The 21,670-nt window shown below is 35.7% G+C and overlaps 3 protein-coding genes across 3 annotated transcripts; 2 read left to right on the top strand and 1 right to left on the bottom strand.

Moving 5' to 3' along the window:
• Nucleotides 1-3,265: 3,265 nt before the first annotated feature.
• LOC148282241 (uncharacterized) lies at nucleotides 3,266-5,727 on the bottom strand. The gene has a single exon (XM_088225397.1). It carries the CDS (start codon nucleotides 5,552-5,554, stop codon nucleotides 3,500-3,502), a length of 2,055 nt encoding a protein of 684 aa, XP_088081523.1. The 5' UTR covers nucleotides 5,555-5,727; the 3' UTR covers nucleotides 3,266-3,499.
• Nucleotides 5,728-7,288: 1,561 nt separating this feature from the next.
• On the top strand, nucleotides 7,289-11,812 carry Snx16 (sorting nexin 16). Its single transcript, XM_088225396.1, has 2 exons — nucleotides 7,289-7,427; nucleotides 10,657-11,812. Exon 2 carries the CDS (start codon nucleotides 10,736-10,738, stop codon nucleotides 11,681-11,683), a length of 948 nt encoding a protein of 315 aa, XP_088081522.1. The 5' UTR covers nucleotides 7,289-7,427; nucleotides 10,657-10,735; the 3' UTR covers nucleotides 11,684-11,812.
• A 6,151-nt stretch (nucleotides 11,813-17,963) lies between these two features.
• LOC148282239 (uncharacterized) lies at nucleotides 17,964-21,538 on the top strand. Its single transcript, XM_088225402.1, has 2 exons — nucleotides 17,964-18,857; nucleotides 20,008-21,538. Exons 1-2 carry the CDS (start codon nucleotides 18,194-18,196, stop codon nucleotides 20,613-20,615), a joined length of 1,272 nt encoding a protein of 423 aa, XP_088081528.1. The 5' UTR covers nucleotides 17,964-18,193; the 3' UTR covers nucleotides 20,616-21,538.
• The last annotated feature ends 132 nt before the right edge of the window (nucleotides 21,539-21,670 follow it).

Here is a 21,670-nt window from a genome sequence, read left to right as displayed (position 1 = left end):
TACCAGGGTAGTCAATTTTTTTTACGCTACTTTGCTCATCTAATGAGAGAACTCTCGCAATGAAACAATGCCGTGAACATTTGACTGACATTATCATTAAAACATCAAATATTTTTTAACCTGACATAAAAATATCCGCTTTATATAAAATAAAATTTGTTTATTTTTTTAAGTTCAAAGTTCATAAATTCAGTTACTCTGACCCTTAACTTATCCACTCTGTTGTCAATGTTTCCGCGTGTATAATAGAATTCTAGAGAAATTAACATATTGCTTTATTTTATATATAATCTTATATTTTTCGTGATCTGCAACGTTACGCGGCGACTTCACGCGTGCGCAGGCGAAAGCGGGGGGTTTTTGGACGCATTCCGGTGTATTCAAATATGATTTTACACTCCTGGACTATTCTTAATCCTATGATTCCTCGGTTTACAGGTAAAACTCTCTAAATGACTTTGAATTTTTTTAAATACCACTAAATTGTGTGATTTAAAATTTATTTTTAAAAACCAAAATTTAATATTTTTTCTGTTCAATTAATTATCTTGAAATCTCTGCAATAAAGTTTACTCCAATGCTTTGTATTTATATAAGTACCTTTGTACCTAAGTTTAGTCTAAATTTTAAGAGGCGTAGTCCGCTGGTAATATAACTTTTAAGTATATTAAGTTAAGTATATTATTTATCAGAAATATCTTAGAAAATTATGGTTTTAATCAAATATCTTTGAATAACGCGATCTTGAAAGAACGGCGTTTTAAAATGTCAATTATGTAATTTATTTTTTCTTGTAAGTTGTTTAAATTTTTTACAATAGTTTGAAACCACATATTTTGAATTACCTGAAAACGAGACATTTCGTGCCCTGCGGGACAAGCGGCACGTATTACATTACCGCATCGTACTTCTACTCGATGTTTGTTAGAAGCGCACTCGGCGGGCATGACGTGTGACGAAAGTGACATGGCGTCAACTGCGAGCCGTTTTGTAGATGTTAAACTATGAATGAAAACTTGTTTTGTATACATTGATAATCTTGGTATATATAATTCTTCTGTACGTGTGATGTCACTGAACTTCTCCCAAACGGCTTAACCGATTTACATGCGGTTTTCAGTGAAATGTAGATCTTTGCCCTGCGGGTGTTCGTAGATATTTAAATTTTTAATCTAGTATAAAAAAAAATGTTAGACGCATAAATATTTTTTTCATCGACCTACCAGTGTTGCTTCCGAGAATGCACATACACAAAAAAGAAGGATATCGTTTTTTGTGTTTAAAAAAGTTTGTTTTGGAATGTTCACAAACAACATTAGCTTTTTATAGAACCCAATCAGATTCTTTCCTTACATTACTTATAATTTCATAATACTAAAATAATATTAACTGACATTCAGTACATTTTTGAAAATCGCATTCATGAATAAAGTGCACCCCTGTTGGTGAGAAGAGCCGAGTACGACATTTGCAAAAATAATTCTATATTTGAAAGTGAATTATTTAATGTTTTGGAGTTCAATCATAAACAAGTACCTAGGTGACTGCTTATCAATGAAAAGTCTTTTCCCAAGGTAATAGCAGGCAAGCCAACGTTCAGGCAGAACGTCTGTCGGGCCCGCTAGTTGCATCATAAAAACTGAAAATACCCTATTGTTGATTATGAATGAGGAAGTTGGGTGGTCTTTTAAATATATTTTTTTAATTGTTAACTCTTAAAAGGCTGTGCTAAAAAAAATCTTTACATGTGGTGATGTAACATCACATTACCTAATAATATTACGAATGAATCGTATATTTTATATTCTTAGATCGCAACTAATGCCATTTTGTTCCCTTTATTGAGATTTATTTACAATAAAAAAACTTGAGATTCAAAAGCGTTTTTATTATGGAAATAATTTGATCTTTCAGGACGATGCTGAAACAAATATAAAACAGAAATAGTTATATAGGATAGCTTTAATAAATTTTATTTATTCATATACAGGGTGTTCTTTAAACCCTGTTACATCGAAACCACGATGATCAGTATGACCAAGAAGACATATTGGCACATTAAAATAAATTTTTAGAACGAATAAAATATTTCTTTTTCTCTTAGTGCCCTGTCAGGTATCCCCAATGTTGACAATCACTCTGGCAAAAGTCTCCCTGTCCTGTGCTGCCCGGAAAATCTGCTCCACAGTCCTGAAGCCAGTGCAGTCTCGTATATTTCGCAGCCAGGACATCTGTCTTCTTCCAGCCCCCCTGTGACCCTCAATCTTGCCTTTCCAAATTAAATGAAGCAAGTGGTACTTTTCTCCACGCATTATATGCCCCAGATATGAAATTTTACGAACTTTTATGGTGGTTAAGAGTTCTCTGTTCGTTCTAGCTCGACTTGAGACTTCTGAGTTCGTTATCAGGTCTGTCCAAGATATCTTAAGCATTCTGCGATGCAACCACATCTCAAAAGCCTCCAGCCTATTCATAGTGTTCACTTTCAGAGCCCAAGTCTCACAGCCATACAACAACCCAGACCACACATAACATTTTACAAATTACATACATTTTTTTTTGCACCACAACAGGCCAGGAGGCCTAATTACAGTGGTGAATTACATCACAGAGTACCCAGGCTTGAGAAAAATCACATTTTAATTTTTGTGTTCTCACCGGGAATCGAACCCGGAACCTTCCAAGCGTGAGTCAAGCGTCTTGACCACTACACCACGGAGGCCGCCAATCTTTGCCTTATTTTCAAATTGAGATTAGCATTGCAGAAGAGGGATTTCATTTTATTAAAAGCAGCCCTTGCTGTCTCAATTCTGCATTTAATTTCTATATCTGGGTCGAGGGTCTCTGTTAGAATTCTGTCGAGGTATTTTAAAACAAATAAAATTTTAAAAAATACATATTTTTAAAAAACAAATGGTTGCTTACTTCTGCAGGGGAGAAACGAGTAGGGGGGAGGGGAAGTCTGATACACCATAAACCGCGCGACCGCACCCCCCTCGCTTCTCCCCTGCAGAAGTTAGCAACCATTTGTTTTTTTTTAATTTACTTTGTTCTAAATATTTTTTTTAATATGCTAATATGTCTTCTTGCCCATACTGATCATCCTGGTTTCGGATGTGACAGGGTTTAAAGAACACCCTGTATATGCTATTAACTTTTTAATAGTTAAAAAGGCATGGCCCACGCTCTGACGCTGAAGTCTTTGTGGGCATTTTTTCCAATTCATGTTATAGCTTAATTTTAAGATGTATTTTTCTAAAGTGTATTTTTGTAATTATATCTCTTTGTAAATAATGTGTATGGAAAAATAAACAAAAAAAAATTCACATAGAATGTGTACAGGTGTTCCCTCATCTGCACTGCAGAACCTACATCTAGAAGTTTCAGAAAGGTTCAGTTCAGTTCAATATGCAGTGCCCTGGGCGGGCTCTCTTTCTGAAGAAAGCAAACTTTACTGCCGTACAAATAATAAATCTTTCTTTGTGAGTTATTTATTAATTTATTTTTCAATTTTAATTGTTTCTTTACAATCAACCTCCACATTCATCGTTTCGGACAAAGATTTTTGGATAATGGTCAGGTAATCGAAGACTTTTCCTTTTCTCTGTTTGGCCGGAGGCGAAATTTTTACCTCGTCTTTTAAAACCGAAGCCAAGGGATTCGAATTGACGAGTCGGACATTCCCGAGATCGTTAACCGTGGATTTATTTATAGGAACTATCAGATATTTTTTAGTCTTCGGATGTTTGGAAACATTCCGAGATAAATTAGTGCTAATATTCGGTGTACATTCAAAATTTGAAAAGGCATTTGTATCTTTATTTACCGGAAATATCTTAGGGCCGACGAAAGTCAAAACCGGCTTTTTAGCTTCGCTCAAATGAAACGGTTTAATCATCAATTTATTTTTTTCTTTCGCTTCCTCGAAAGTAATTTTCTTAAGTATGATATTATTTTTACACTCGGCTTTGAGTGGATTCACCGCTTTAACGTTAAAACTAACAGCCGCATTCGCGATCGCCTTGGCGTCGTTTCCCCCCTTGCTTTTAATCAGTTTCGACGCCTTCGCGCTGACAATTGGCGTCGATTTGTAAATTTTTTTCACGAGCAGCTGAGAAACTTTGGACGAGGTGTTGTGCACGGTTTGCGTGGCCGAGAATCCATCGCTTTGTTTCACGACCGCGTGGACCTTCAGTCTGTGGTCGTCCAGCATGTCTTGCGACTTGAGTTTCACGCCGCATCTGCACAGGAACGCGTCGTTTTTAAAATGCATCTTCATGTGCAGATGGAATTTGCTCTCCTCTCTGACATTCTGCCCGCACAAGTGGCATTTGAACCGCGCGCCGCGCTTGTGGTTCTCCATGTGCTTTTTTACAGAATTCGCCCGGAGTTTAACGTCGCAAATATCGCAATGCTTAAACGCCGTAGAGTTCTTCCTGGCCTTGACAATAGACAGAAACTCGCTATCTTCGCCCTCAGAATCAGTGTTTAAACTGGACCCCATTTTGCTCATGACCTCGGTATTATCTTGTGGATTACCGACTTTTTTGACGTCGATCGCGTCATCTAAACATGATTCATCCGGACTCTTCTGTATATCGCTTGCATCTTGCGGCTTGACGACTTTTTCCGCATACAAAATAAACCCGTTCACAAATTTGATAATGCCATCTTCGTGGTTTGTTTTAATGTGTTTTGAGAATTCGGGTTGCCATGTAAAATTTTGCTTGCAAATATCACACGTAAATGGGGTTTCACCTTTATGCGTCTTCTTAAAGTGAGCAAACAGCTTCTGAGGTACTAAAAATCGCTTCGTGCAATATTTACATTGATATTTGTAAATCAAGTCTCTTTTCTTATGGAGTTCTAAGTGCCTGGTTAAAAATACCTGATTAACGAAAAGAGTTTTGCAGTGGACGCACGAAAGCATAGATAAAGTTCCCTCGGATTTCGAATTTGAATTCGGAGCATCCGAAAAATTTTCACTGACAGCTTCCAAATTCGAAATTTCATCACTTGTTGTTTTGTTTTGAACTGTGTCCATATCACCATTTTTTTCTTTGTCAGCATCGACAGAGCTCGTAAAATCAAATTCACAATCATACTTTTCGGGCAATTTTGATACATCGACAAAATTATCTATTGTTTTAGTCGACTGCTTCCTGGTTATTTTGTGTTTTTTACGCTGCGTAGTTTCTTCGTCGAGTTCTTCCGCCGTCGAAATGAACCCGTCCTTGTAATTACTACACGACTCGTGGGTTACCTGGTGTCGCCTTAACTTGCTTTTGTTGAAGAAGGAGAGAGGACACAGCGCGCATTTGAACACAGAGGATAAGTTCGTAAGATGCAGATTCAGATGTTTTTTCAAACTTGTTTCGTCGAAGAAATTTCGACTACAGAAGCGACAGACGCTGCGGGCATTTTCGTGGGCTTTAGATAAATGTTTGAATAGTTCTCCGCTGGCTTTACACTTGAATTTTTTACACAAATTACACTTTAAATCCTCCGCAACTTTTATTTGGTCGCCCATAGCCGATTCGCAAGTTTTAACCATTTTAAAACATATAACACAGAGATAAGTCAGTCAATGGAAACAAATAAATAAACGAAAATACGATTTTCTTTGGAATAACTGTTTTATCTCAAAGAATAATCTAATTTTGGCAAAACTATCACAGCGAAATCGAGCTGACGTTTCGCGTGATTTGACAGTTATAATAATATTTTTATATTGTCAAGTTGGATAAACAGAAAATATTTTTTAAATTATTAAAGGCTATTCAACGTTATAAATTTTCAGTTTACGTACCTACCTCTTTCTATATATTTTTATGTAAATATAATGAGGAAGTTCAGCCCTACAGGAAATTGGATATAAAAAATATTTCCTTACGCGTGGTAAAAATAAGCGCATTAAATTGTACTGCAATGTTTCTTGAAAATATACAAAAAAATATGATAACAAAAACGAACACTTTGAACGACGTTACTAGTGCATATAAATCAACCAATGATAAGAGAGTTGGGAAAGATTTACAGGTAATGGTACATCAACGGACCAATAAAATTGGTAGAACTGGTCGAGAAGAAGCGGAAGAGAATTTGAAACGTCACACGCGGAGTAATTTCAGAAATACAAAACTTTGAAAAAATCATGAAAACACGATACCAAGGCAATATGCTCGCCCTTTTATGTACAGTACGTATACATATATTTTTTAAAGGAAAAAAAATAATAGTAAATTTGCGTTCTTATTATTTACCCAAATATTTATATTTTCGGGGCCATTTTCAACGAGTTGTAAATAACTCACTATAAAAATGGGAATCGAGTTGGCGTAGAGTGGGGATCAAACCTTGGACCTCTAATCCTTGAGTCCCCACCACTAGCCACGGGACCACAATCCGCTAATTATTTTACTTAATTTAATAGTCTATTCAAGCATTTAAAAAAAAGACTGAACTTCCTCATTAACTGCCCAATGCTCAAGCATAATACTAACCATCTTTGTTTCGCTGATGTGGCATATTTACAATTGGTTTCAGGGGTGGTATTCTGAATCTTCTCTAACCCCTAGAGACACCTTCAGAAAGTTTTGGGAGTATTGTATGTATGTGACAATTGTGACAATTGTAGTGAATATAAATGAACTTATTGAATAATGATCATAAAAAATATAAGTTTATTTTAAAACCTTTACCAGGAAACCTATCAACTACCTTATCAATCTATGTAAAATTGTCAAGAAATAAATTAATTATGATGGGGACTAGATTTTATACTGTCGATGCATTATGTCGCTGCAAGACGTGTTGGGATACTTATTGTAAAACGATTTTAATATGATTTTCACTAAAATGGTGACATATTAATTATCTATGAGAGAAGCGCAGTAGCGCCGTCGATCAAATGGCCAACTGTGAAACTGGCGTCACGGGTTCGATTCCCGCCAGTCACAATAAAAAAAATCCAACAAAGATTTGTTCTCAATAGGACTGGGTGTTGTGGTGTATTATTCATAACTTCCTTCTATATCCTTTCTTTCCCACCTGCTGACAAGCCTCTAGAACAGAGGTTTAGCAGGTTATTCCTTTTTTTAAATATAAAAAAATTGTTTAAATATAACGGCATGGCGTTTTATTTTTGTTTACCTCTCTGAAGGGCGCAAGCTGTAAGACAGTCTAATGTTTTACTACCTACCCCGATTTTATAATATTTTTTCATCTCGCAGCGATTTTCATCGTTATGTTTGCTTGCCTGCCGCCATCTGTTTTCCGTTTTATTTTATTTACTTTGTTATTTTTAATTTTCGTCTTGTGTTGGCTTTTAATGTTTATTTTATAAATATTAGTTGTTTTTACGGCAAAAGGGGAATTGTTATTAAACAGCAATCAAAGAAGACTCAACATTAGCAATTAACGAATCCGTAAGTAAATATGAATTATTTTGCACGTAGCGTTCCAATTATTTTGACGAGCTTAACCTTGTAAACTTTTGACACAATTATCTTCAATTCGAGTGTTATTTCGCCACAGCCAGGACTAAAATCGGTCCATATTGATAAGATTATAAAACATCTTTCAATTTCGCCTATATCTCAGTGTAAAATGTTATCGCTTATTATTTGTATCAAACAAATGACTGGTGTTATTTTTTACGGTTGTTCGTATGAAATGGTGCGTTGAGCGCCGCTAAGCACGTCAATTTATTTGTTTACTTGTGTTACACTACTAAATAATGCAAATATATTTTATATTTACCGCATTTTGAGCTCGTGGTATAACTGTCTCCTGTATGCTAATGATGCCGCGTTTCTTGCTAGCAGCAAAAAAAACCCGCAATTCTTGGTAACAAAAGTCTACGATGTATGAAGAAAAGCGACAAAAGAAATTTGACCAGTTTTAATAGTAGTTTTAAAGTGCCATAAGATTTTTCTAGAGCTGTGGGTGTTTTCTGCAAATTGAAAAATGCCATTTTTAAAATCAGCACTATTTTTAGAAGGCGATTATTCCAGTTTTTTGGATGAAAGAGGCCTAACACCAAAATCTATATTTTTTTAAATTGTGGACTGGCCGCTTTCTGCATAACTACGCTCATTTATTTGTTTACTTAGTGACAATATGCAATGGCGATTGGATTTAAAAAAAGCTTTTTCTGGTATGACCTTTAAAAAAACCAAATACATTAAAAACTTTATACAACACTTTTGTACGCAGTAATTTGGAGTTTCCATCCGTTGTGTGGAGCCCACAACACATAACTAAACAAAGAAAGGATTGAAAATATTCAACGAAAATTTTTAAAATACCTAGATTATAAAAACAATATGACGCTTTGCGCTTACAGCCAATCTGCCAAACAAAATAGATTTTTTACCCTTGAAAATAGACGCACTGTATCTGAATCATGCTATTTACACAAATTATTAAGTAATAAAGTAGACTCTTTTAACCTACTCTCCAAAACTAATCTCAATGTCCTCTTTAGCGTGACAAGAAATAAGTACTTGTTCCATCTGCCAGTCTGTAGCACTAACTATGCACAACACTCTTTCCTCTATCGTTCTTGCTCTAACTATAATGCTCTTTTTTCATCTATAGATATATTTTACATGCCCCTTAATTTATTTATAAATAAATCAAGACTTACTATTTATGGCTGCGATACGATCCCACTTACTATTTAATGATGCTCACACTTACACACACCTGAACACTTACTCCTACACTAATACACATAAACACATATCTACACTTACTCTCATACAAATACACATAAACACACCCTTTTGTTGTAACTCAATTTAATTATATGAATGATTCTTATTTAGAAACTTTGCTGGTCTGTCTTTAAACTGTATTTTTTCTAATGTTACTGTATCATTGTCGACTGTTTCTTTTAAAATAAATAAATAATGAGTAATGCTTATAAACGAGAAAATTCAGTTGATCCCATCTTCATCATTATAACCAAGTTTGACTGTATTTGTATTAAATTTATATAAAAATTTCAACTACTAGTAATATTGTATGCTTATATTTTTTTATCTGAATAAACTAAAAATGTGTGCCCTACTCAAGATTCAAAATATTTCAAAAAAATGAATAAACAAGTACGTGCTTGCGCAAAAATCCCAACAATTTTTAGGGTGAAACTTGAACCTTTACAGTGGCAACATTCTTAACGTTAACTTAACTAAAATAATGTCGATGCAACGGGATTTTTCAGTTACCAGATTTTGAGCCTTAACTAAGTTTAAATATTTAACTTTAAACTAAATTTATACCAACTTTGATGCAACCGGCCCTTAGTGAGGCTTTTTAAAGATAATGAAGATTTCATTTCAACCGTGTCCGGAATCGAACCCGAGATCTCTTGCATGGTAGGCAAATGCGTAGACCACTGCACCACTGTTATCATTCTCTGTTTTAATTAAGTTAAACTAATAATTACAAATGTGCACAAATATAATAAATACGAGGTGTGTCCCGTTAGTCAGCTTTCTCAAGCGTGTTATTTCAGCGTGAATGCCCATTTTACTGTAATTAAAACTAACGACGTTTCTTCGTCATTATATTCATAAAAGTCTTTCGCACCTAGTGGCGCATATGGCACTGTATTTAAATTAGTTAATTAAAGTTTTAGTGATATTTTAACAAATGAAATAAAAAACAAATTTATAAAAATAGAAGTAAGATTACAGCAAGTCTTGCAGCTACTGAGCGCATGGACGGTTGGAATTCTATACCCCATTTTCGCAATTTAGCTATTTGATAGTTGATAACATTTACCTATTGAAACTAGATTACTAATCGTCTTGCAGCTACAAAAGTGCATGGACGAGTGAAATTCTAGCAACTGAAAATTATCAATAAATTTACAAAATAAACATTGAGCATAATAGTAAATTTTGAAGTGTTCATACTAAAAAGTGATTATGATGTATAGAAGCTAGATTACAGCACGTCTTGCAGCTGCAGAGCGCATGGACAGTAAGAAATCTAGCCCCTATTGTTTTAATGTTTATTTATTTATTTTATTTATAAATTTATTGCAAAAAAATATATATATACATACTTAATAACAGGGAATCTATATAAAAACAATTAATGTAAAATGAAAACATAGTGTTCTCTGTTTATGAAAGTCTCCATCTAACATGGCACAGCCAGTTCTAAGATGGAGATTTTCTATCTTTAGAGCGTAAGTAGTCCTATACTAATAAAACAAAAACATAAAAAAGAAAAACTAAAACTGCTTAATTATAAATGCCTATCTAATCAAATGTAAGAAATTAAAAATCGTTATTATTTAAATATAAAGTATATGTTATATGTGCCAAGAATACATGTTACTTAAACATAAATAATATTGTATAATATATAATAAAACAAATATAAATAATATTTGAACCAATTATATAAAGTACTACGTTTTTTGATTTACATGTATTTTTCAAAAAAATCTCTCGCTACAATATTTATATGTGCAGTTATTTTTATTTTAAAATAATTTTTTATTTTTGTATATCTAACTGAACTTACTATATTTTTGTACTTTAATGTGTTAAAGGCACTTGTGCAGTATAGTAGTAAAATAAAGATGTCCATGATCTGATGACAATATTAGTAATATTTTGTCTCTTTTAATTTCAGACGTTTCCGATGGCTTGAAAATATGTTTATCTTATGGAAGATATAATTTTTTTCTAATCGTAAACACATTACGAACAAAATGGACTTTTTAAATAACAATCCGGAACCCCAGTTTGAAAACGGACACAGCCGAACGACAGACTCGAGAACGAGTGATTCAATTTCAAATAGAACGCCGGACGACAGAGAATCAACAGTAGACAATAAAGAAAATGACGGCGATAACATCAACAAACTAGGCCAGACGACGAACGAACGGTTAAATCTCGCAACTATTCACGATGAAATAAATAGCAACACTAAGCAGTTTTCAAGAACAAACTCGCAAATAGACGCGACGTCTTTCGTAGACGTTCACCCCTTGTCTAATTCGTTCATGGAATCAAATTCCAACGAAAATGCAAGATTTAATTCAAATAATTCTCTTCAAAACAGTTTGCACACGCCGATCACGACGCGAACCGCCAACAGTTTTAATATCCCTATAATCGGTTACGAAGTCATGGAAGAACGCGCACGTTTTACGATTTATAAACTACGTATAGACGATCCGCGAACCGGCCTTTCGTGGATGGTGTTTCGGCGGTATACGGACTTCGTACGCCTGTATCAAAAACTGAAGATGGAGTACCGGAATCTGGTTCTTCCCCTGCCGGAGAAGCGTCTGTTCCGCAACAACTTCGACCCGGGTTTTCTAGAAGCGCGGACGAGAGGCCTGCAAGTGTTCGTCAACGCAGTCGTGAAGAATCTACCCGGCGACGGAAACGTTCGCGAGTTCTTTTGCCTCGACGAGCCCCCGCCGGTCGGGGATTCCGAACCGGAAGCCCAGGCGCTGTTCGGGGCACTCGAAGACACAGTCGGAGCCCTCAAAAACCAAATACGACAGCAAGACGACACTTTAAAATATCTACGCCAAAAGGTTTTCTATCTCGAAGAGAAAATGAAGGCGTGCACGGTATGTAATCCGATGGGTTTGAAAATTAAAGAAGAACGTCAAGATTCATCTTCCTCGAGCAATTGTAGCTAAGTACTATTAATACATATTATTTTTAAATCTTTGCGTGGCGTCGCACGAGTCTGCATAAAATACAAGACTTGATATGTGTATCTTATTTTTTAAAATAATGAAGTCTTATATTTCTGTAACAGGCTTAAATTATATTGTAATTTTTACAAAACATGGAAAATAGATTAAACCGTATATATATATATACAGGTGTTCTTTAAACCCTATCACATCCGAAACCACGATGATCAGTATGAGAAAGAAGACATATTGGCACATTAAAATATTTTTTTAGAATGACTAAAATCTTAAAAAATACAATTTAGAAAAAAACAAATGGTTGCTTACTTCTGCAGGGTAGAAGCGAGGGGGGCGCGGCCGTGCTGTTCAGACGCCCCCCTCCCCCCTCTTCATTTCTCCCCTGCAGAAGTAAGCAACCATTTTTATTTTTTTAAATTTTAATCGTTCTAAAAAATATTTTAATGTGCCAATATGTCTTCTTGCTCATACTGATCATCGTGGTTTCGGATATGACAGGGTTTAAAGAACACCCTGTATATATGTGACCCAGTGATAACTCTCATCAAGCGGAGGCGATGCAATAGGCCCGGCCGAGTACCGCAGATTACTTCCGAGAGCCTTAACCGCGCTCGCCTACCTTTCGAGGCATCTGGTTCTCGACGTCCCGGACGTCCTGACTGTTTTTCGGCAGTCAGAACTGCAAGATGCGAACCTGTCTCGGAAGGATGCTCAGGAGCTGTCAGCCGACGGAGACGCCTGAAGGCTCTTTGTGGTTACCATATGCTCCGATGATAAATGTATATCGCAATGTTACATCACTGTTTCCAGAGGGTCTTTTAAGAGTTGAGATACAAAATATTTTATGTTTTTTTAGGCGTGGTACAACTATGAATTGAAATAAAAAAAGCGAATATTTGTTGCAATATTTTGAATTTGTCCAAATGATCGTAGACAAAAGACTGGATTTTATCCCCTAGGGAGTCATTAAGATTAACAGATTATAACAGAGATGGAGAATATTTTAGAGTAGGGAATATGGAAGTCCAGGCATTTACAAGGTTTATGGCGTGTCATTGGCTGGTTTAAGTGGCCACTTTACACACTAACATTCACCATTCGAAAGGCAGCTTTATTCCCTCGATTGAATGCAAACAGATTCCATTTTGAAGGCTTGTAAATATAAAATTTTACATGTAACGTAAAAACAAACTCAATATCTTGCTGCGCAGAAAATTTTCTTTGGAATCACTTCCAACCTTCACCATGTTGTATTACTTCTGGTGCTCATTTTTCAATTTGGAAAAAAACATACTCAACTTATGTTGTCTCCTAAAACTCAACGGGTATTGCCGGCTCAATGACCTATATAAGTGCAAATATTTGTTTTTTTATTTAAAAAATTTTTTTTTTATATTTACAAATGTGTACGTTTTTATTATTCAACACTATTCTGAGGACATACAAATATTTTTAGACGAGTCTAGGCATTTACAGGACTTATGAGCTGTCGAAGACCTGCAAACTCTTAGACTTCTATTTTATTTTTTGAAATACGACTAGTTTCCTTAAATAGAACGATTCGATTGGTCGGAGGAGTTCCAGAATCTGGCTGGACCGGCATATGTTACACTATCCTTGATTTAAAAATTAATTTTATGTTTGAACAATATTGTCTTCCAATATTTATTTTTTTAATTTGACTTTCTGTACATAATATAAATTGTACATTGGCGGGCTTATTGCCAAATGGCGATTTCTTATAATCAACCAATAAAATAAAAGAGTTATTCATATAATTTAAGTTTGCACAACGTATTCGAGGGAAAATATGTATTAGGTGTACTACTTTACTTCCGCCATTTTTTTTCTGAAATTCGTGGCCTCATTGTAAGAAACGTTATACATTTATGATTTAAAGTATTTGTCATCGCTGACCACTACTTACTCCCATCTTTCGGGCAGCGTACGAATCCCACTTTGAAAAAACTGATTGTCTTTCGAAGCGATCCACGGATCGATCCAATTTTTGACTTCTTCGTAAGACCGGAAGTGCTGGTCAGCCAGGCCGTGTGCCATTTATCGAAACAAGATATAGTCTGAGGAAGCGATTCTTGGAGAATACGGCGAGTGGGGTAGGACTTTTCCATTTCAACATTTCCAAGTACAGGGAAACCTCTGTTTTACGTTTTTCAAGGGAGCAACAAAAAAGTGTAAAACTGAGGAAAACTTTAAAGCGAGGAATTGAAAAATGTATGGATAAAATGAAATTTCATTAAAATATAATTATTGTACAAGACTATACTAAATATACTGCAGAAAAATTGTAAGAACTGTCATGATTGGGTATTATTCATATTTACCAATGATATAATTTTAAAAAAATTGTATTTTTTCAAACTAAACTGCAATGTGTTATTTTTTAGTGAATTTAAAAAAATACAATAAAAATAAAAACATAATGTAATTCAAAGATGATAATATTTTAAATCTAACTGCTGAAAACATGAAAAAACCATTGGGTATCGCTAATGACTCGGGCAAAACGTGCGCCCGCGCGAACTTTCAGAGAGCTATTAAGTAGCTATATACTCGTAGTACTGGACTATGTGACAACGTGACTGACTGAAAGTATACTTTTGATGATATTTGTAATTTATCCCCGATTTCCGATAAAATGCTTTTTTTGTGCCTAATAAGTACTTATTATCTAATAACAAATTATGTCAGTCGATACGTAAATGTGTAATTGAGGAACACGGAAAATCTAAACCCAATATTTATTATAAGTTATAAAGATATTATAGTTATTAGACGCAATGTGTACTAGCTACACATCAAAACCTTGAAACCACTTTAGACGCCTTGTTTCTCTAATAGCGGCCTCACCATAAGTATTTGAGAGTGAAATAAATCCGACCCCTAGTCCTATTTTAAATTCTCAACTCACTCTTTGATGCGCCTGAACTACTGAGCTCGATAAAATTAAATATCCCAACTAGAAACCTCAGATAAAACTTACTCTTTCATACCGATAACCATAGAACTAACTATGGTTTTCATTCCCCTTTGCCCAGAATTCTCAGGTCTGCCGACAAACATACCAGTCTTGATTTCTTCGATAACAAGTTGTCTTCTTTCAAACGATCACTGAATCAAATTCAATAATAAACACCTCTCTTCCGCTTCCACTCCCACCGAGTCTACTGTATACCATTGTGTCTTTCTACTTTACTTTATAATAATTTTCTATGTATAAATATGTCCTTAAAAATGCCCATTGGGCGTATATATAAATAAATATTGTTGCAGCAAATTAAAACCTCCCGCAAATGACGAGATTTGACTCGTAAACTAACATTTTCAATCCAGAATAACTTGATACAGACACAAATTGACTAATGATTCCATGAGCTTAATTTGATAGATGCCCAAGTTTATTCCATGACGTGTATGATCTACAATTTCGACCACTAGTTACAAAAGCGGAAGCAAAGTCGTTCACCTAATGCAAAAATAGATATAGCAATATTGTAAACCGTTCAAAAGTCACAAACCCCGTAAATGCTTAGACTTCCATTTTCCCTTCTCAAAAATATTTTCCCTCTCTGCTGCGATAAATTTAAATAAGATTTACTTCAAACCATCAACTGCGGTCCAATTGGAAGTGAAATATTTTTTTAAAATAAGAAAGTTATCTGTCCGCATGAGTGGATATTATGAAATAACCCTGGCATATAGTTATTATCTGAACATGCATTTGTTTTTAGTTATTTAGGTAGGTTATAAGTTATTTATCTTAGCTGCTAGTAACCAAGTTACCTTGACAATAACTTGACTATAATCTGTTATAGACATAAGTATCATTAGTTATTTATATTTTTAAACTAAATTATACTAATTTTTAAGATTGACCAAAAATGCCTTTGAAATTCTAAATATTTCTTATATCATGATATTATAATATTATACAATTTGTTTTTAATAAAAATTTTCAAAATAATCCTTGTTTTATTCATATTTTGTATTTGGCTGCGTCCACGCATGAATACACTTGTATGTGTGAAATAGATCCAGCAGCCTGATTCTAAGTTTGCGATAATTTAACACGTATGTATGTAAAAAACACGAGATAATACGGCCACGAGCGTTTGGAATACCCAGAATACGGATTTTAATTTACGTTCGAAGTAAAGTGCGGCCGTGTTAATTTCAGCTTTTACTTGCGATAGCACGCGGACTCAGAATCAGGCTGCTGGACCCTGGACACGTGTTTTCCACTTGATGGCTGCTCTCAGGTAAAAATCCTGAATAAGGAAACTAAGTGGAGGTGAGTCCGCCTCGTTGTGAGGTGGTTGGCGCGTTCCCTGGCAGGTTGGATGTGAAATATTGATTTTAAAGGCTTAAACTGCAATATTTCATTATTCCTGAACTGGCACCTGAAGCGCAAGACTGACCACCTTACATTTACGTAACCGATGGTCGAATCACGCTGCTTTTAGATTACCGACACAGTGCCCAATGCTTTCTGTATACTATTGACATGCAATGTGTTATTTTGTCACACTTTCCCTGTGTTGAAAATTGACATATTTTATTTATTAGCTTAAACATCTTATTTGTCAGCGACCATCCATATATAAACTCCATACTTGAGCTATGAACCTTTTTGATAATAAATTACTCGCATGCTGTGAGCATTGCGTAGTAGTGATGTCATAGGCGCTCACAGACGTATGTGTGCACCGCGGTGAATGAGTTAATAACGTCCGTGAACGAATCAGGTTGTGGTCCCGTGGCTAGTGTTGCGGACTCACCAATCAGAGACCGAGGTTCATACCCCAACCTGATTTTCATTTCCTTCTTATTGTTCCTTTCCCCAATGGAGGTTGGATATCATCGAAGCAATTCTCACTTTGTTGGCAGCTGCCCTGAACAAGGACCAAGTGCTGCAATGGAACCGTCACGCAAGTTCTTTAGCCGAGATATGCGCCTTCTACCTGCACTGCGTCTTCCTTCAATCCTTACTTGTAGAATGACTTGTAAAATGTTATATTTTTGGCCTTTCGTCACATGCCCAAAGTACTCAAGTTTTCTTTTCTTTATCGTCCTCAGCACCTCAATATTTTTCCATCTGTCGGAGAACGTCATCGTTTCAGACTGTCCACCCGGAAGATTTTTAATACCCTCCTGTAGCACCACATTTCAAAGGCTTCAATCTTTTTTGAAGTGCTTTGGGCGAGTGTCCACGTTTCGATGTCTTCATAATTCGGAGGTCTAAATTAAAGTCTTTACTGCAAAGAAGGTCACGCATCCTGAAAAATCAGTCTCGCACCATTTCTATTCTGACTTTGATCTCTTGTTCTCATTTTCTAATTATTGTTTGTGACTCGTTCCCTTAAAATTTAAATATTAGGGCAAACATAAGAACGCAAATATTTATTTTTTTATAAATAAAAGGAAATATTGTACTCTAATACATTGCTGTAGTACAGTAGAACTCCAATTATCTGATCTCCGACTATCCGAATCTCTTTCAGAATTTCAGAAAAATAAATCAAGACGGAAACGTACTGATTCATAGGATTCGCAAAATAATGACTTGGCTGCCCGAAAACGGATGATGACAGTCAAACAGCTTACTTTGACCGATATGTTCAGCAAGCACTGACTATCAGTTACAGTACTAGTAATAGGTGTTACGCAGGCGTTATATAGGCGGCATTGGGTTTTAAATATCTGATCTCCAGACAGCCTTCATACTGTTGAATGCGGCACCTGCTATTCCTAGCCGCACTCCCAGTTCTTTTTTAAGGCTTCCATTTTCGGTAACAAATTCCCAGGTATTTGAAACTCTCGACCCTTTGGATGATTCGGTTTGACAGTCAGGGGATTTTGGGCATCGAGGCATGAAGTGTTACACAGTACAAAGGTTTTTTAAAATTTTGTTTTATTTATAACAAAAGGAAAATAACTTTTTTTTTTATGAACGATTATTTAAGTTTATTTTGTTGAAACCAAGTTGCGTAATCGTGATGAGAAATTAAAAATACCTTTGGAGAAAAAAAATGGGTTTAATGGATCTTGCATACAAAAAAGTTTGGGGACCTGGTCTAAAAAAACTGCTACAAAAATCAAACGCACCATGTAGAAAAATAAGCAGAGTAAAAGTAAAAATAAACGGACAGATTAAAATATTTTAGTACACATTTGTACCCCGAAAAACGTTTTCTTATTCCCGACTTTGTTGTCTATGTCAACACCTAAAATGGCCGCTGGAAATGAACTGTCAGCTTTATTTTACGCGTGTAACATTTTAATAATTATAAGAATGTGGCGTATTTGAGTGATTTAATATTTAACACTGATAATTCAGTGGCCAAATTCGATGTGAAATAATGAAAATGTTATTCTTCCAATCTATGTTACTTTTATTACATTGTTTACTCGTGCGAGTATTTACTAGAAGAAAGGGACTTTTATTTGTTTAACTCTGTTAAAGTCCGAGGAATTATGAATAACGCTTCAGTTTTAGGAAAAGCGGACATTAAAGAAGGTATCCTTGATTCAGGTGAAAGAGTAACATGTTCCTATGAAATCACAATAAAAAATGAATCGGATACCTATTTAGAAATTCCCATTATCAAGGCTGAACCGGAGACTAGCGATGGTGAGATTGATATTTATAGAAGTGAGGAGCCATGTTTTCCTGCCGTTAAGACTGAACCGGAGAGTGACGATACAGGAGATATTCCTCATACTGGGGAAGGAGCGCCACGTCTTGACAAAGGCGAGGCGCCAGATGTTGCTACCGTGAAGGCTGAACCGGGGACTGTCGTTGTAGAAAGACATAATTTCCATACTGGAAAAGGGGCGCCATGTCCTTACAAAAGCGAGGAGCCAGGTATTGCTACCGTAAAGGCTGAACCGGGGACTAACGATACAGAAAGAGATATTCTCCGTACTGCGAAAGGAGCACTATGTCCACACAGAAGCGAGAATCCAGGTGTTCCTATCGTGAGAGCTGAACCGGGGATTTGCAATTCTGAACGAGTTATTATCCGTACCTGTGAAGCGATGCCAAGTTCCAACAGTAGCTTGGAACGACCCAAGACTAGAACGTATTCTGAAAATCCAGCCAAGAAAATGATGTTCGTACCTAACCCTACTTTGCTAAGTGAGTTCCGTGCTGTTTTTATATGGTGTACTCAGGATTATTATGCTCAGTATATTTACCTTAAATTCGACTAATATTTTTTTTATTCATGTGAAATAAACGTTTAACTATGTATGAAAGGTGCACAAACGTCGAAATCCGTGCATTATGTAAGGCTGAGGCGTTATAGACGAAATCGAGAAAGGAGTGCTGCGGTGGTTTGGACGTGTAGAGCGAATGGACAGCGAAAGGACGGTTAAAAGAATTTACTATGCAAATTTTGATGGACGCAGAAAACTAGAAAGTCATACCATGACCAAATCCAGCAAATACTTGAAGATGGACATAACAAAAATCTGAATTATCGGCGTCCGTGTATGATAAAATGTCTTCTTCCAAGTCGGTCCCTCAACGCGTGATCAACATGAACACTTCTGATTAGTCTGTTCCACTCCAGTCTGTCCTCAGCCCGACAAACCGACTCATCAAATTTTAGCCCCGTAGCCACCTTTATTTCGTCAGTCCATCTCTATGGGATTCTACCCCGGCTTCTCCTACCTTCAACTCGGCCAGACATTATTGCCATTTCTAGATTGTCTGGCTCACGTCTAGCAATATGTCCAAAGATAGACAGTATCCTTCTCAAACACACCACTGATAGGCGAGTTGTAATATGGAGCTCTTCCAGTATCGATGCATTCGTCCTTCTGGCTGTCCAAGGCACACACAACAGCCTTCTCCAACACCACATCTCGAATGCATCGATCCTCTTCCTCTCATAGACAAGCATTATCCACGTTTCAGCCCCATATAGGAAAACAGAGAATACCAGGGCTTCCATCAACCGCTTTTTGTGTTTATTGATATACCTCGATCTCGCCAAATCTTCTCCAAACGGTTTATCGCTTCTTTGCCCATTTGAATCCTGCGACCAATCTCAGGTCTGCAACTGCCGAGATAAGCGAGCCGAGGTACACAAATTCATCTATCAGTTCAAGGTCAAGATAAGATGTATAGATGGATAAATGTAGAGGAAGCGAAGTCTGTATGCAAAGACAGAGTGATATGGCATTCTATCTGTTTAGCTTTACGGGGAAACGGCGTAATGGTTGTTGAAATAAACGTCGCATTTATTTATTGTATTGAAAATAACATTTCTTATTGTTTTCAGGATCAGGTGGAATGAGAAAGAAGTATCTAGGAACGAATAAATTACCATCTCGAAAAAGCAAGATAAAAAATATACCTTGTCCGATGTGTGAATACAAATGTTCCCGAAATGAACATTTAAAGTCTCACATGTTCACACACACCGGTGAAAAACCATTTTCATGCGCAGACTGTGAATTCAAATGCTCTCGAAAAAAAGACTTAAAGTTACATATGTTTACTCATACTATTGATAAGCCATTCTCATGTTCGGAATGTGACTACAAATTTACACGAAGAGAGAATTTAAAATCTCACATGTTCACTCATACTGGCGAAAAATTGTTTTCATGCCCACAATGCCAGTTTAAATCATCACGGAAAAGCTATATGAAATCGCACATGTTAACGCATACAAGAGAAAAACCATTTTCGTGTTCTATGTGTCATTTTAAATGTTCATGGTCAGGAAACTTGAGCGTTCACATGTTGACCCATACGAATGAAAAGCCATTCGCGTGCTCAGAATGTACATACACCTGCTCGGTGAAAAGTTATTTAAAAAGGCATTTGCTGAAACATATGGCTGAAAAATCGAACAACGCGAAGATCGTAGAAAAGCAATCTTAATTTTGACTTTCTAGAAATGCATTCCATAAAACAAGGTCATCTTATTTCGACAAGAATCTTCCAAAAACCAAATACATTTGCCATGAGAAGTCCATCAATCGATTAATTATTTCTGACTAGAAGGTGTGTACTGTAATGTAAAAATATAAAGAAAACCTTGAAATATTTAAAATCCATTTTTTTTTAATGTATTATTTATCATTTTTATTAACTGTGATGTAACTGTAATCAAATGTTTATATTATTTCATAACGTTGGCAGTTAAGATGATATGCGATGAAGAGTGGTTTGATGAATAGGTATTTGAATATTGTTTTTCTAATACTCTCAGATACCTCCTCGGATAATGTGCGATAAAGACAACTGTACGTCTGACTGATAATTCCTAACTAAAATCGATAGTATCGAAATCTCGTATTCCTGTTTTCCATACCTCAAGAATGAAACTATTGTGTGTTTGTTTGTTAATGAAAGAATTTTTCAGTATCTGTACGTTTGCTTTTTTCAGAAATAGTTATATTTGTATATTGTTCATCCGACGACGGTAGAGGCGATAAACTAGGCGCTTTCGTGGATTTTTGTGTGGTCCTACCTCGATTTACATATTTATCTATAAAAACAAACCGAGATATGCCAGTGGTGAATATCCATAATGTATAAAAAACAAATTATCCCTCTGGGGCCATAGTCCAGGGATAAAATACGGGAATTCCTTTTGTAGGAAGAAAAATCAGGTCGCACGTCCTCTTCACAAAGTCATCTAACGTCTTACGCCGTACTTGGTTTCAATTATCTCGAAAAACTCATCATCCGCTACGTTTAGCTGTTATAATCGTTTTTTTAAGCGTGACACGATAACATCAACTTGTAATAATATAATAAATTGCTTTTAACTAACAAAATAAAGTACCCACATAAATATAGCATAATTGTTATTATTTGCTTTCCTCAGGCATCAATTCCTACATATATTTTGACCAGTCTGTTTTTTTGTTGGCTGTAAGATATTGCTTTTAGAAATGAGCCTGCCATAGCACTTATATTTTATACTTCAA

This window comes from Micrasema longulum, unplaced genomic scaffold (assembly GCF_059751315.1).
Source record: "Micrasema longulum isolate JH-2025_06_02 unplaced genomic scaffold, ASM5975131v1 h1tg000356l, whole genome shotgun sequence".
NCBI classification, from domain to species: domain Eukaryota; kingdom Metazoa; phylum Arthropoda; class Insecta; order Trichoptera; family Brachycentridae; genus Micrasema; species Micrasema longulum.
Note: the sequence above shows the minus strand (reverse complement) of the source record. Positions and strands in the feature narration are given on the sequence as shown.

Excerpts from the sequence above, each read along its gene's own strand:
- LOC148282239 (XM_088225402.1), top strand. The coding sequence starts at position 18,194 with ATGAATAACGCTTCAGTTTTAGGAAAAGCGGACATTAAAGAAGGTATC. Across the intron at positions 18,858-20,007 it reads ACCTAACCCTACTTTGCTAA|GATCAGGTGGAATGAGAAAG; the intron begins GTGAGTTCCGTG and ends TATTGTTTTCAG.
- Snx16 (XM_088225396.1), top strand. The coding sequence starts at position 10,736 with ATGGACTTTTTAAATAACAATCCGGAACCCCAGTTTGAAAACGGACAC.
- LOC148282241 (XM_088225397.1), bottom strand. The coding sequence starts at position 5,554 with ATGGTTAAAACTTGCGAATCGGCTATGGGCGACCAAATAAAAGTTGCG.